Genomic DNA, 15,000 nt, shown 5'->3' with positions numbered 1-15,000 from the left:
TCTGCTCTCTTTTTAAACCACTGTGCACAGGCCTAGAAAAAAGAATCAGGAACTTAATTTAGAAAGGACAAATATTTTCATCAAATTAAGAGGAAACTCTTATTACAAAGCCATCATATTCTGATAACTCAGTTCCATCTAGATTGAAAATTTTGGCTTAAAAGCAAGAGTGACTCTATCACAGACCCATTATTAACTTTGATGAAGAGGTTCTTTTGCCCACTTACAATTGCCACAAAGGGTACATGTATTAAAAGGAGTAAGCCAACCACATGTGACACTGGGGGGTCCCCTAATCTCTGTCCAAAGTAGCAATGATAGTAATCAAGCTCTTTGAATCTAAAGGTTATAAACCCAAGCACAATTGGTCAAAAAAGCAAATTGAGACAAATCAAATGTTGAGTTTTGATGCGAAGAGAAAACAAGCAAAACCCAAAACCTATCTAAGCAAACCCAGCATTTCTTAATGACCTTGGGTCTGAGAAGCATGCTCCCTAACACTGCAAGTAGCCTGCTACCACAGAAGTAGAGTGAGTGGTTTTTTAACATCCTATAGTCAATATAGTTTGAAGTTTAATGAGACGGAAACCATGGTCTAAGCATATGAAGACATCATAAACAAAGTGGAAGATTTTCCTTGATTACTTAAAGTCTATAAGTGTTGGACCAGCTACGGTTTGAACTGACAATCTCCTGCACCCAAGAGGAGTTCTCTTCCCAGAGAGCAAACTGGTTGGATGTCAAATATAGTTTGAATTTCATGAGGAAGCTGGGGGACACTCAACTTACTGCACCTTGTCCTAAATTCATCAACTGTTTTTAAATTTACCTCCATGCTCTTTGGTGTGTGTGCACCATCCAGATAAAAAGTCACCCTTGGTCTCAATATGACCTGATTTCGTCCACACCATCTTGTATTTCTTAAACCTTATCAAAGATAATAAAAAGGGCACTAAATATGGCACACTTCACTCTATGTAAGACACAACTACAATTCTGGCAAATCCGATCAGAAGGAGACCTTTTCGAAATGTTAACTCGCTAAGGCAGTCTTTTTCTCCTTAAAAACAAATCCATGAAGAGCAGGGGGTATTGGATCACTCCAACAGATTGTAACAGCATCATATTATTACAAAATGAAGAGTTGTAACAGTTATAATTTTGACCAAGATTTTAATTGATTTTAAGGAAAAAGTCTATACTTTCGTCATTTCAATTACTTACATTTAATCAATGGCCCTGAAAATATGGAGTAAACTAACCCATGCCAGATGTGTGTAAAAAATAAAGGTTTTTGGATGATTTAAAGGTCATAATCAGACAAAACAGTAGCTCGCAACTCACTAAACACAGTCTCACTTCAAAATACTCACCATCTCTTATTTGGCAATGAATGTCAAATGCTTCAGCCACAGGAACATAATGTTTTGGTTTTTTCTCTTGGGGTTCTTCTGAACTGGGCTCTTTTTTTGGTGCTTCCATCATACTCACTGACTCTATGATTGAAACAAATATGACTCACAATGAGGTCAATTGCTGTTTGACTAACTTGATTAAATGAATACATGTCAAACAAATCGATGAATGCACATAAAAAATACCCGTTGATTTGCCACCTTTTTGCTGTGATCTGTGTAGCCAGGTTGTGCACAGCTGAAGTGCAAGTGAAGCATTCAAGTGTTGATGATCTCCCTCAAGGCCAAGGTCTAGAAATTATAAAGCCAACAGAAGGCAAAAATCTCATATCCATCATTTCCAAGGTTTTTATAGCCGGTACGATAGCCAGTCTAACTTAGTCTCTGAAACATGATACACACTATCATGGGAATTGCTACATGGCTGCTTTCCTTGAAATTCAGGCAAGCATGGTTAATCATTCAGCATGGTGGTAAGCAGTCATAGAAAACCTTAGGCAGACTTTTCCCATAGCAGTAAAAGTACTTTAACTTAAAAAAACCACAAGGAAAAAAATATTAAGTTGTAAAATAATAATTACAGACACTGAACTATTACAGTAACTGAAGATAAATTTTGACAACTGGTGGCCTTGGAATCAAGTTTACTTCTCATTGTTGGCTTTGAAATGTTACTGTACTGTACATACACGTACTTCAGTTTTATCAGCTTTTAAATTAACCCATTGACTCCTGGGAGTGAGACTTTATCACTTAACAGATTTTACTCTGTCTAACACCAGACAATTTTACTTGTCAATTGGGGGTGTCCTAGGGCATTTGAGGTGTCAACAGGTTAAATACTTGTCTTAATATTAAGAGCTGACCCTTTAAACCTTTCCCCTGTTGGTGCTCCATTTCACAGGATCTTAGAGTAATAGCTACATGGATTAGAATAGCCAGCAAATTCGAAAAACAACTTAACTAATTAATCAGTTACTGTAATTCAAATTTAGCAAGCTTGAATGGGATTCAGACCATGAAAGACAATGCACTTGCTTGATCAACTGAGCTATCAGAGTACACTGTAGGTACATTTCGCTGACCCCCTAGTCCATGGACTACCCTAAGATGGACTAACTCTTAAAAATATGATTTCAAATGAGTACTATAGAAAAAACTGAACTGATGAAACAGATAAACTTACATTGCACATACCATGTTTATTTTCGCCTGCATGGACACATGCAACTAAATCTAGGAATTGCACCAGTTTCACTTCAGTTACGTGAAGTAATCGGCCATCACAACAATCACGGAAAGCTCACCTTTTTAAAATGGGTGCTTAGACTTAAATGCTGTTGATCAACGCCATTTAAAATAAGTTGCAACTAAATCTAGGAATTGCACCAGTTTCACTTCAGTTATGTGAAGTAATCGGCCATCACAACAATCACGGAAAGCTCATCTTTTTAAAATGGGTGCTTGGACTTAAATGCTGTTGATCAACACCATTTAAAATAAGTTGTTTACGCTTAAGTAAGCACTATCTGAGAAGCTGCTTACATATAGCGCAACAGTACTCACTTGAAATGGTATTTTTAGGGTAGTCCATGGACTAGGAGGTCAGCAAAATGTACCCACCCGAGCTATCAAGCATATTGGGAACTTAAATCAATTATTGCTTGATACATCAGTTGTTATGGTAGAGCAAGTGCAGCACAATTGCACAGCCGTAGGTTTAAATCCTGTTCAAGCTTGGTCTTTTTGCCATACATGTACTTCCTTTGCAACAGCTTAAGTTATTAAACTAATTGTACATGTATATAACTGCGATGATCTTTTCAACTTTAATTTCATTCTATTCTACAGTTCAAAAATATGAAAATTCATTATTCTAAAAAAATTGTTACACTCCTTTTTACAAGGTATCTTTTTATGGTTACCTGGTAGTTTTCCTGGGTAACTTTCCAAAGATGGAACAACATGTAGTGGAGCCTAAAAATTACAGTTGTGGATGTCATTACACAAGATGTCAGTGTCACAGGTAATAATAAGCACTTTATGACTAGCCCCAAGACCCTCAATGTTCCCTGAGGCGAGGGTCGAGGGGAAACAAAACTCTATGTTTCCTGTGGAGCAAGTCATTAAGTGCTTTGTTATGCCTCCCAACTAAAAATAGAACTGTTTTGCTCAGTTCTTGGAAGCTTTTGTCCAAATTTTGCTCTTTGCAGAAGTCTCTCAATGTTTCATGGCATCGTGGGTGGCCTTGTTAGTAGATTTCGAGCTTTTCTTGCATAGAAGCTGCTCAATTTCTTCTTCAGTTCTTGTTTCAAACCGTTTAGCTGCCATGACTGTGTAAAAATTATTTGCTTGACGCGGCTGGGAAAGAAATTTGCTGCTGTTTCAAAGGTGCACGACCTGATCAGGTGTGAGTCAAAAGTCCAAGTCGTTCTTTCCCTAGGGAGTTAGAGAATTTTGTTCGCCCTGGGAAGTTAGTGAGTTTTGACCCATGACAGAGAATCCGCCAGGGTAAATTTCGACAAGCGACATGGCCTAAAAAGTAGTGACAGCACTTAAAGTGAAATCATGACAAACTACCTTTTGTACATCCTTTTGTTAAATTTCCGACAGCAATGGTCACAGCAAAGTGAAACATTGACAAAGCAAACTTGTACCTGACATGAGACTTTTCAAAAATTCAGAAAAGTGACATTGCCCCCCCCCCCCCCCCTCGACACATTCTCCTCCAATCGAAAAGGGGATTTAAGGTATAACAATATACAGAAAATTATCATACCGAATAAAAATCTCTAAAATACATATATACAGCAAGAAGTAAATTAGCAATTACAATAAACACCTGAATTTCCCTTGATCTGTCTGCTACAACAGCTAGAGCACTTTCTTGCTGTGGTACTGTAAATGCAGGAACCCCAGGCTGCAAACCAATAGTAGAGCATCCATTAAAAAGGAAAACTTTTATTTCTTGTATAATTTAAAGCAAATGAATTATAGTAAATTGTAAAGTTAAGTCTACACATTGCAGTGTGCATGCACTAAAAGCACATAATTTCAGGCTCTTGTTTTAACCCTTTGAAATCCAAACCAGCCTAAACCGGCCAGACTTAGCATTTTACTCTGTCTAACGCCAGACAATTTTACGCGTCAGCAGGGAACGCCCAGGAGTCAATGGGTTAATCACTCACTGAAAAACTATGTCCCTGTTAAATACCATCTGAAACACTTTACTTCACTGAAAATGAACTCTCCCAGTTTTCCCCAGGGTCTCCAAGTTTTTCATCAAAACTCCTGGTCTCCTAGTCAGAGTACCAAATCTCCTGGGAAATTCCTACTGTGGCCTTTTTCAAAATTTTAATGTCCAAAAAAGGAAAATAAAACAAGAGGTGGATTGAGCTGTTCTCGATCGGAAAATGTAAAACAGAGAAATCAAATTGATTTTATTATGTTTAATGAGTATCGTAATTGGCGAGAAATCAACCAGTTAGTTGACACGGCTATGGAAACAATAGCAGGTAAATGCTGTTCTAACCGAGGGATGTCGGGAACATTTGGAATGGCAGCCTTTGGGTAATTTTCGGAGAGTATTAAAACATAACATTCTGACATTCTTGCAATGCAAAGATTTCTAGAAGTCTGCAGATTTTTGTACTCTGGGGGTTGGCAGATATATAAAACAGTACTTATTACTCCAATTTATTATAAATGATGATAACAAATAGATCTACAAGAAAATAAGTTTAGGGACATTATAACAGCATCACTAACTTAAGCACTTATTGCATTTTATAGACCGTATTCATAAATGACGGCTAAGTAATTATTCTTTTGTCTTTATGCTAATCATCCTCACTAGCCTTGTTAGCATGAACAAAATTCAAAAGAATCTTTGCTCCAAAGTGAGGCTAGTGAGGATGATTAGCACAAGGACAAAGGAATAATTTTTTGACTGCCATTTAGGAATATGGTCTAGGGCAGGGCTCGAAATTGCGACCAATACACCGATTAAATTTTTCACTTTGCGACTAAAATATCTGGAGAAGTCGCAAATTTGCGACTTGTCGTCACCTTCGCTCTTTCGAAACAAAAGGGTTAGCAGTTGCCACTTTGCTGCTACTTTCACTAAAATAAATAAATGAATGACAAGATTACTGTATGTTGTTTCTCGCTGTGAATTTTCTCTGAAGATAGCGTAATTGTAAAGTAATTTAGCTGTGATGTTACGTGCACAGCTCCATTCCTTCGATCATTCACCAATTTCAGCGGTTTCTTTATACACAAGTATTGCAGGCTCATATTTTTTGCTAAACTGCTGACAACACAATGCAGTGTGGCGATTTTGCGACTAAAATTTGCGAAATTGCAACTGAATTTTCGTATCTTGTCGCAAATTGCAACTGGATTTTTTTGTTAATTTCGAGCCCTGTATAGGGCCACACATTTATCAGTAGCCTTTCGCTTACTGTCACGTGTCACCCTATTCAAATAAAGTCTATTATTATTATTATTATTATTATTATTATTATTATTATTAGGAGAGCCAAAAGTCGACCTTTTTCGAAATAAGACGTGCCTTCCAAACGCTGACTCATACAAAGATCTTACGCCAGAACAAGTGTATCGCCTTCATGAAACGAGAAGAAAAGAATGTATGAACGACGAGTCCTGGAAGTCGAACAAGCGTCCTTTACGCCACTAGTATTCACCACAACAGGAGGTATGGGATGCGAATGTTTAAGATATCATAGCCGACTCGCAGAACTGATATCCATAAAGAAAGGCAAAGACTATGCAAAGACAATGACGTGGATAAGAGGAAAAGTTTCCTTCTCTTTTTTAAGGTCAGCGCTACTCTGCCTCAGAGGCTCCAGATCAAATAGGAGGAGAACCAATAATGTTAAAGACATTGATGTGGACGTTGAAGTTGCCAGATCTAATATTAAATGACTTTTCTATTTTTATTTTATTTATTTATTTATTTATTTATTTATTTGGAAGTTTTAAAACAGTTTTAAATAGAGAAATATCTATATTGCTCATAAATTTATAGTTCTTACCTTTTGGAGATATTTTAATTTTTGTAAATATTTTTATTATGCAAATAAAGTGATTATTTTCTTATTTATAATAATAATAATAATTACAATTATTATTATTATTATTGCATATGATAGCTTACAAAAATTGGCAGATTAAGTGATGTCAATTTTTAGGGGATAAAAATATGCCTATACAATGTATCTACCGTTTAAATACTAAAATATGTTTAACAATGCTATGTCTAAGTGGCTTTGAGCTATATTCTCCTCGGGTGCCCCTGATGTCTTTAATGAAGTATCAAATATAGGCTTGAATCCCATCCAAAGCTGGTACATGTACCTTAAATATTCCAGCCTTCTGCCAAGCAATACTCTCCAGCGTTCCACCAAGCGTACTGAGATGGTCCATACCAAGGGATGTCACTCCACAACACACTGGTTTTCTGTTAAATCCAACAAAACCACAAGAAAGGTGGACAAAAGAAGACACAAAGCAAGAAATAAAACATGCAATTATTTTTTTTGGACTTTTAGTTAGATGATTCAAGGCAAACACTATTATTGTATTATTTTCTTGGATAGCAACCACAGATCAACACAACAACAGGAGAGTCGTATGACAGCAGACAGCCAAGGGAATAATAATTATTATTGGAAACAGAGAAGACAGAATTACATTAATTACAGCTGTGCTGAATTGCAGTTTAAACAGTTTGCAGCTTTGATGCCATTGAATGTTTAACTTTAACGTACCTTTTGTATAATGAAAATTATTTTGAGGAATGCCTTAATAATTGACTCAACTAGATTAGTATCAGTGTTAACTACTGTTCTCTCAGAATAAAACTTCACGTACCTAATGATATTAGTGGAATCATAGGCACCTCCTATTCCAACTTCTACAATAGCAACATCAACCTGTTTAAAGCCAAAACACTTGAGGTGGTCCCTTCCAGTACTCTGACAAAACTTACACTTTGTGGTGGTGAGGGGCAGGAGATACTGGTAATAGTAATTTTAGTTCCTTAACTTTTCCTCCTCTGTCACCCACCCTCACCTATAAACACATTTACATCCTGTTACCTAATAAAATTTTTAAAGGATTTTGTCCAACAAATGTTAAAAATTAAACTGTACCAGATTACTTAATTATGATAATTGAATACAGATTATACATTTAATATGTGCTGTATTTCGTAGGGATCGAGAAATTGATGAAACTGATGAAATTGATTCAATAATTGCAATGATCTTTTGCTTAGAAAATCATAATGTGTTTAATTATTTAATTTATTATGCCAACCTTTTCTTGTAGGAAAACGTGAAAGGACATCAGTGTCAAGAACCTAAAATATGCTGGCATGTTACCTCTTCCATGTTCCTAATAATTTAAGAATATAATATAAAATAAAAAAGAAGGCAATGGCAATCATTAATATTGTGTTGTCAACTAGTTGTCTTCAAATACTTATTTCTGTGTATTATACACTGTAGTACACTTAACAAAATTACTAGATTGATTGGACAAAAGGAGTACAAATTATTAATCCTAAATTGTACTCTCCAGGAGTACCAATTACTTTTCTTTCCAAAGTTGACATGAAGTTTTCCGAAATTAACAGACTTCGGAAGGCAACCATAAAGCACCTGCAGACTGAAGTTGACCCGAAGACTTCCGAAGATTTCCAAAGTTTACCCAAAGACGTCAGAAGATTTCTAAAGTTGACCTGAAGAATTTAGAAGGTGTCCAAGGTTCAATCAAGGTCTCTCGAAGATTTCCCACGTTGGACTGAAGAGTTTCAAAGGTTTCTTAAAGGGGCTAGGTCACGCCATTTTAGGTAAATTTGTTTAATTTTGTTAATTATGAGCTCTAAACATCAAATTGGCAGAGCAAGAGTCTTTCATTTGCAAAATCACGGCCACATAACAACTGAGAATGATTTTCCCGCTATGCAAATTACATTTTTATATAGACTGATATAAATTTGAAAAAAGGTGGGCCGAGGTTTTTCAAATAATTTTACAAAAATTTTAATCCATTTCAATCCTCTCCAGTTTTGTCCATCCATGTCCCTTTTTGGCTTCCCTGTGTTTTGTTAGAGTTCTTCTATAGTTTTGAACAGTTATTTTGATATTTTAGTTAATTCTGTGACCATTCGATGAGTGCTGAAATTGCCTAAAACTGCGTGACCTAGCCCCTTTAAGTAAACACGAACGGATCGGAGGAGATACATACAAATCTCACCGTTACCACGTTCTGATTGGTTGATCATAATTTTGTTGAGTATACTATAAATATAAAATCACCTGACCTCGTACAATTCGCGATTAATAGGTACTCTTGATTTTGAGAACTTTCAAAATCACTCGTACCTATTAATCACAAATTGTACTTGAGGTTGTGCGATTTCCTATATACTAAGGTGTCCGTCCATAATTATATGAAGCATGTTCCTACTGTACTGTCAACAAGTAAACGCAAAACACTAAGAACTATAATCATTGAAACATTAGTGTGTCCGTCACTCTTAGAGGGCAGGTTCATCAATAACCTATAAAGTTCATAAACAAGTGTTCTGAGACAGGTACGTGCACATGGTTTAATTAACTATAGTGATGATAAGGCTTTCATTAGGCATTAAAAGGGATTGAAGAGTTATCTGGCTACAAGATGAAAATCTCCAGCCAAAATTTTTCTAATGCTATTTTAGTCACAACAGATCTTTGCTCTTGAAGATGATTTTCCTGTTACATTTTCCTTTTTATCCTTAATGGAAACCCTGAGTGAAATACAAAATACTAGCAATAAACTAGCTAAAGCAGTTTCTCCACAGCTACATTATTTAAGCACCTTGAGTGTGTACTCAATCCAAAAAAAAAACTAATATAATTATAATGTTTTGGAGAGCCTTTAATAATATATATCTGTAAATCTTAGAAACAGTACAAGCTTGTACCAAACATGTTTTGACGGTACATCTATCATTGTCAGTGTTAAAAAGTCTGAAATCATCTTTCTTTTTTTTTTTGTTATCTGTGAATCTAGGGAGGGGAGGGAGCAGGGCTTGCACAGTGGTGTGATCACTGACCTCCCAAGAATGGGCTAATAATTCGTGCTAGCCCACAATAATTTATAAAGCACATGTAAAACCGTTATGAACAAAAATACTGTTAGCTATTGTTTGGACAATCTATCGCTTATAATTTTCCATACACATGATTTGGGCTAACATGGCATTTTTTCCCACCAATCTGGCTGGGTTCGATTCCCATACTTGGTGTCATATGTAGGTTGAGTTTTTTGGTTCTCTACTCTCCTCCAAGAAGTTTTCCTCTAGGTACATAGGGATGTTGCTAAGCGCCGGGCCGCCGGTGATAATAGTCACTTGAGAAAGGGGTGATCACTGGCTAAATTTTTCGCCATCATTCGAAGTGACTGAGAAGATCGTAAATTATTCTCTACAAAGTTTAAAAGTCATTCGATGTGTTAACAAGAAAAATTGAGTATCTGTTTGTATACCGAATTATCACTAGAATTTATCAATACTGGAAATGAAATAAAAGCGTTGTTTTAAGTACTGTTGTGTGTGTCTTCTCTTTCCCCGTATTTACCACCTAGAAAAATGCTGGATGGTGCATGACACAGCTGGGAACAACCTTGTTACCCGGTCCCTTTGATGCTCAGAGCACAAACTTACTGCCTCAATAGAACCTCAGACCAGATGAATTTATTCTTAGCTACAAAATTCCCTGGGTTCACCAGCTTTCCCCTCTCCACAACAGCCAATCTTTGATCTGATTTCAGTTAAACTGATTTCATTTCTCATTTGTACAGTGTCCCCAATTAGTGTTCCAGCACTGGAAGACTTCTTGACGCTTTTGTTATTAAATAAATAATACTCTGTATTTGTGACCCATGTTACAACCCACATCAGAACTAAAAAGAACATGCTGAAAAAATGCACTTTTACATATACATATATACTTAGTGTCTCCACTTACATGCCCATTATTACACAAGTTATCCCAGCAGTCAAAAAAATACTTTGCAAACTTGTCTTTGGACAGTGGCTTGCCATTGACTCTGATCCTTTCTCTGACTTCCATTAAATGCGGTGAGCTAAAACGTACAAAATTTTAAGTATGTCTTGTCAGTAGATGTGACGTCAAATTATTCCCAGATTTGTTATTCCAGGGACAATATACCAAGGACATCAAAGGTCAACTAAGAGAGTACATGTAGGGAATTGGCCTGAGCGATGTTAATATCAACCCTCCAACCAATATGATTTGACTTTTGAACTCCATGATGTATGACAACATTCCAGATAAGTTTAAATTAATTGCAGGTGCGTTCTAAGAGAACTTTACAAGGTTCACCTAGCATCAGTACATATCAGTATGTCTCTAAACATGTTAGTCAAGTCAGAAGGCCAAGCAAGCAGTTTCATCAGGTTTTCTATTATAGACCCATCCCTTATCTGGGACAAGGTAAAATCACTTGAATGTATGTCAAATCTTTAGTCACTTTTATCCATTAATCACATCTACATTTAGTAATTATGCACTACCGGTAAATTGAAAAGTCAAAGCAAAACTTAAGTGCAAACCATATCTCACCTATAAAATCCAGTCCTGAAGCCTTTGTGGCGTAATATGCTTTCACAGAAAGCACATGTAGAGCCCTTTAATCAGAAAGGATGATTTAAAACAGGGGCGGAAACAGGATTTTTCTTGGGAGGGGGTGAACCACTAAGGAATGGCTTAGCTGACTGGTGACATTTCTTTTTATTTGCAGAATGCCAGTTCTATTAGAAAGCCTCAGGTCATCTCCTGCACCCTCCTGATAGATCCACCTCTGTAAAAAGCCTGACTAGGTAAATTCCTGATGTAAACTCTATGCTTACACTCTTTCAAGGAAAAACAACATCATATTTCACCAGGTGACGGTGGGGTACTTTAGATATTTCCAGGTTTATTACATTTGCCATCCAGCTGCTCTTAAGGTTGGCATGCATACCGTGGCAACCCAGCCATGGTCCCACCCACCAACATCAGGAATAAGAGACACCCATGACAACCTAAATTAGAGAACACCATTGATTCATCTTGCACAGAAAATTTTGGAAGGTTTGGTGGAAAGAATTCATCATTCACCATTATGTAGTTGTTGTTTTTACGCTAAGTACTTCTGTATTGTTATCTTGTCTTTGTGAGCATAAGAACACACAATTCATTCCTCTTCCTATAAATCACATGACACTTTTTTTTGGGAGGGGGGGGTGGGGGGTAGCAAGTTTCCAACCAACCAAAACTCAGGATCCGCCAGTCACCTGAGGTTGCCAATTCTTTGTCGCTTTGGCAATTTAGAAACCTCAGCTTCAAGTCTCCTGGGCTCTTTCACATTTGTTTTTTGTTGGTTAAGGAGTTCTTTTGGCCAATCCGGTGGGTTGGAAAGTGATATTTGAGAGTGCGAGGGAGAACGCGAACGGGCAGAACTATTTCTCGCCAATTCACTGCAATTAGGTGAATGGTTCTCACTCCAAATGACCCTTTTTTAGAGATTTTGACTGATGACCAGGGCTGTTATCCTTGGTTGAAGCCTTTGGATGACACAAGAGCTTTTCCAAGAACTATCTTTTGCCATCAGTAAGAAAAAAACAATTACAAAACTAGACTGAAACAATGTGTATGAGACGATGGCGGATGGCGGGGTCAGCTTGGCTGGGCTCCCAGTTGTGCGTAAAAATACATTCACAAACAGAGAATATTTTTTACACAGACAACTTAGTTCTTCTGTTCCATTAATACTATTTCCCCAATTGTATACTTCAAGACCATCCAGTATTGCAAACCCAATCTATCACTCACTTTTCCCTTTGTGCCACTGATGTGAATAACAGACAGTTTGTCCAGATCCTCCATCTTAAAATAAGAAAAAATATTACCATAATTGTTTTTTTCTGAATAACCCATGGTGATTTTCATAAAACCACCAGGGGACATTGGAAGAACCAAAAAAAAGTATTTAACCCATTGACTCCCAGGGGTTCCCCATTGACAAGTACCCGGTAAAATCGTCTGGCGTTAGACAGAGTCTGGCCGGTCTAGGCCGGTTTGGACGTCAAAGGGTTAATACTTTGAGAAATTACAGACAACCTGCACCTTATTAATGGCTCTCAAATCAACATGCCCATGTTACATGAAATGAGGCAGAAATTTCTTTTCATCTTGCATAATCTTAATCTTCTAGATGTCATTTATAATTCCATGGACCTTATTCATAAATGGCACCTGTTTTATTATTCTTTTACTAATGTGCAAATTTAGCTTACCGAACCTCATTTTAGAACAAGAATTCTTTTCAATTCACTGTATGATATTGAGACTTGGTAGGCTAATTTGCTCTTGGACAAAAGAATTATAAATTGACCACCATTTATGAATAAGGTCTATAATATGGTACCCTGTGACACTACATGTATCAACCAAGCCATGACCCCTGGTGACCGTTCATAGAAATTTAGTACTTATAAAATGTATAGATTTAGCGAAGCCTAAAAGTGGAGATCGCAGGTTATTTATTCTTACAATAAGCTAGACAAGACAAGACAAGATGATTTATTTAACTCAGCTCAGTTTCACATAACATATAAAATATTATAGGTAAAATTTACATAGGCAACAAAAGAGAGTGTAATAAGAGTGTAAGGTGTAATAACAAAATAGGGAGCGAGAACTTTGGGATCATCCAAATAGCAAAGGCTAATCTAGTGGATAATCTAGTGGATGACCCCTAGCTAAGTTAACCTGGCTTGAGCCTGCGATCCAATCAAAGCTCAGTTTGTGGTCAGCAGTCAACTTGATATGATCACGTGATAACGGTCACATTGGCATATATAGCGGGGTGGACGTATGTACGGTCATACGGTGACCAAAACCAAATATTCTCGCTCAGATGGGTTACCATATTTTCTTACTTCCCTTTGGGAAGCTCTGCTATAAATTTGAAAGATGCACATGGCTGTGCCCAGTTTTGGCCACTGTACAAGAGATACCAGGTTTCTGTGATGGACCATACTCATTTTTGTGCTTACAGGCTAGCCCGTAATGCACAATGTCATTGGTGAGTGAGTGAGGTCTTTATTCAATTTTAACAATTGATGTCCATTTTACAGTTACTCTGTTTGCAGCCTACTTGTTGCTTTTTCCTTTCTTAATTTTCCTTATGAAAAGAGAAATTTTAGAGAATTTACGGCAAGATTTCGACAAACGCATGATAATTTGATTGGTAACCTGTTGGGGAAGCTCGTAGGATTTGAGCGGAAAAACAGCCTTTGGAGTCAAAATGCCCATAAAACTTCTCCAGTGGGCTTTCATGTTGATATTCCAGTAAGATGTTTCGAATTTCAAAACATTTTGTAAGAATCTCATCAGTTGTCACAAAAGACAACTTGCTCTCTGACACTTGCCGACGCGACGTGCATATTTTTGTCAGGTTGAGATCTCTTATGCCAAAAAATCATAATCAATTGACCATTTACAAGTTTTGTTTTGCTGAAATTGAAAATATAAATTCTCACTGGTAGAGGTACCGGTAAACTTCTCAGGCTGGCCGAGATGCATAAACAAACTTATTTTGCTAGCTAGTTGAAGCAAGACGACACTAGAGTGGGTTTTTTGGCGAGGTAATTTTTTCGTCTCATAAACAACTTTATACTTTGACATGTGCCAATAGATGGGATATGCCTATTTTTGGCATGTCGAGATCGAGATGTTTAATTAATGCCAAAATTTTGCAGAAATTTAAAGTATAAATTCCTGACGGGTAGAAGTAAACTTCATTTTAGATGAAAATTCTTTGTAGACTGAAAGTTGTTGAGATGGTAAAAGAACTTGAAGTTTGAAATTTGATAATCTAATTTTGCTAGCTAACTGAAACCAAGACCAACTACATGTAACACCAGAAAGGTCCAGAAATTACCTTCAAATAATTTTCCGGGAAAAATGTTGTGATTTTCATCCAAGCCAAAAAATTTTCATGGGAAAATCGGGAGGTAAGGTATCATTAACATCGCTCACACAAATGAAGCTACTAGATGCTATCAAGTGATGTGCTTATACAATGTAATTTGTTTTCTTTCTTTGTACATCGCCTGCAATATTACCAGTGCTCTTCTTGAGTGAAAAAATAAATAACAAATCCAAAGAAAGGAAAGTTCTCTGGGTTGACCTTGATTTTCAAACAGTATCACCTACTGCCGGATTCCATCATGACTCTGCACACCTTACTACATTGTACCTCTCACTCATTATTTCGTTTTTTCTTTATTTTCCCTATAAATGCATCCATTCTTCCTCCAAATTCACTCAGCTTTTGTAACTGTTACAGTAGCCACATGCAGTGTTTATCTGAAAAAACTCAATTGCAATGCTCTTGAACTTCGTGCACTCCAAGCATTCATTGTCAATTTAACAAATAGATTCCATGTTGCCGTGCGTCTGTTCAGTAATAGATCACAGATGATGTCATAATGTGGTGAGAA

The 15,000-nt window shown here is 36.8% G+C and overlaps 1 protein-coding gene across 2 annotated transcripts in view; it reads right to left on the bottom strand.

Annotated features, from left to right (window-relative positions):
* LOC137993733 (folylpolyglutamate synthase, mitochondrial-like) overlaps positions 1-15,000 on the bottom strand; it is a 20,799-nt gene that overhangs the window by 4,507 nt on the left and 1,292 nt on the right. The window contains exons 3-14 of one of the 2 annotated variants that reach the window (XM_068839722.1): positions 12,326-12,379; positions 11,075-11,139; positions 10,457-10,574; positions 7,758-7,835; positions 7,311-7,372; positions 6,795-6,897; positions 4,258-4,335; positions 3,341-3,392; positions 1,617-1,706; positions 1,374-1,496; positions 830-927; positions 1-32 (exon numbers count right to left, since the gene is read on the bottom strand). The exon at positions 1-32 is cut by the window's left edge and continues 21 nt beyond it. In XM_068839722.1, coding sequence (XP_068695823.1) covers positions 1-32; positions 830-927; positions 1,374-1,496; positions 1,617-1,706; positions 3,341-3,392; positions 4,258-4,335; positions 6,795-6,897; positions 7,311-7,372; positions 7,758-7,835; positions 10,457-10,574; positions 11,075-11,139; positions 12,326-12,379 — 953 coding nt within the window. Of the gene's footprint in view, positions 33-829; positions 928-1,373; positions 1,497-1,601; positions 1,707-3,340; positions 3,393-4,257; positions 4,336-6,794; positions 6,898-7,310; positions 7,373-7,757; positions 7,836-10,456; positions 10,575-11,074; positions 11,140-12,325; positions 12,380-15,000 lie in introns of both variants that reach the window. The other variant, XM_068839721.1, reaches the window with a different exon arrangement.

The sequence above is a fragment of the Montipora foliosa genome, chromosome 2 (genome assembly GCF_036669935.1).
Source record: "Montipora foliosa isolate CH-2021 chromosome 2, ASM3666993v2, whole genome shotgun sequence".
NCBI classification, from domain to species: domain Eukaryota; kingdom Metazoa; phylum Cnidaria; class Anthozoa; order Scleractinia; family Acroporidae; genus Montipora; species Montipora foliosa.
This window is presented reverse-complemented; position numbering and strand designations above follow the sequence as displayed.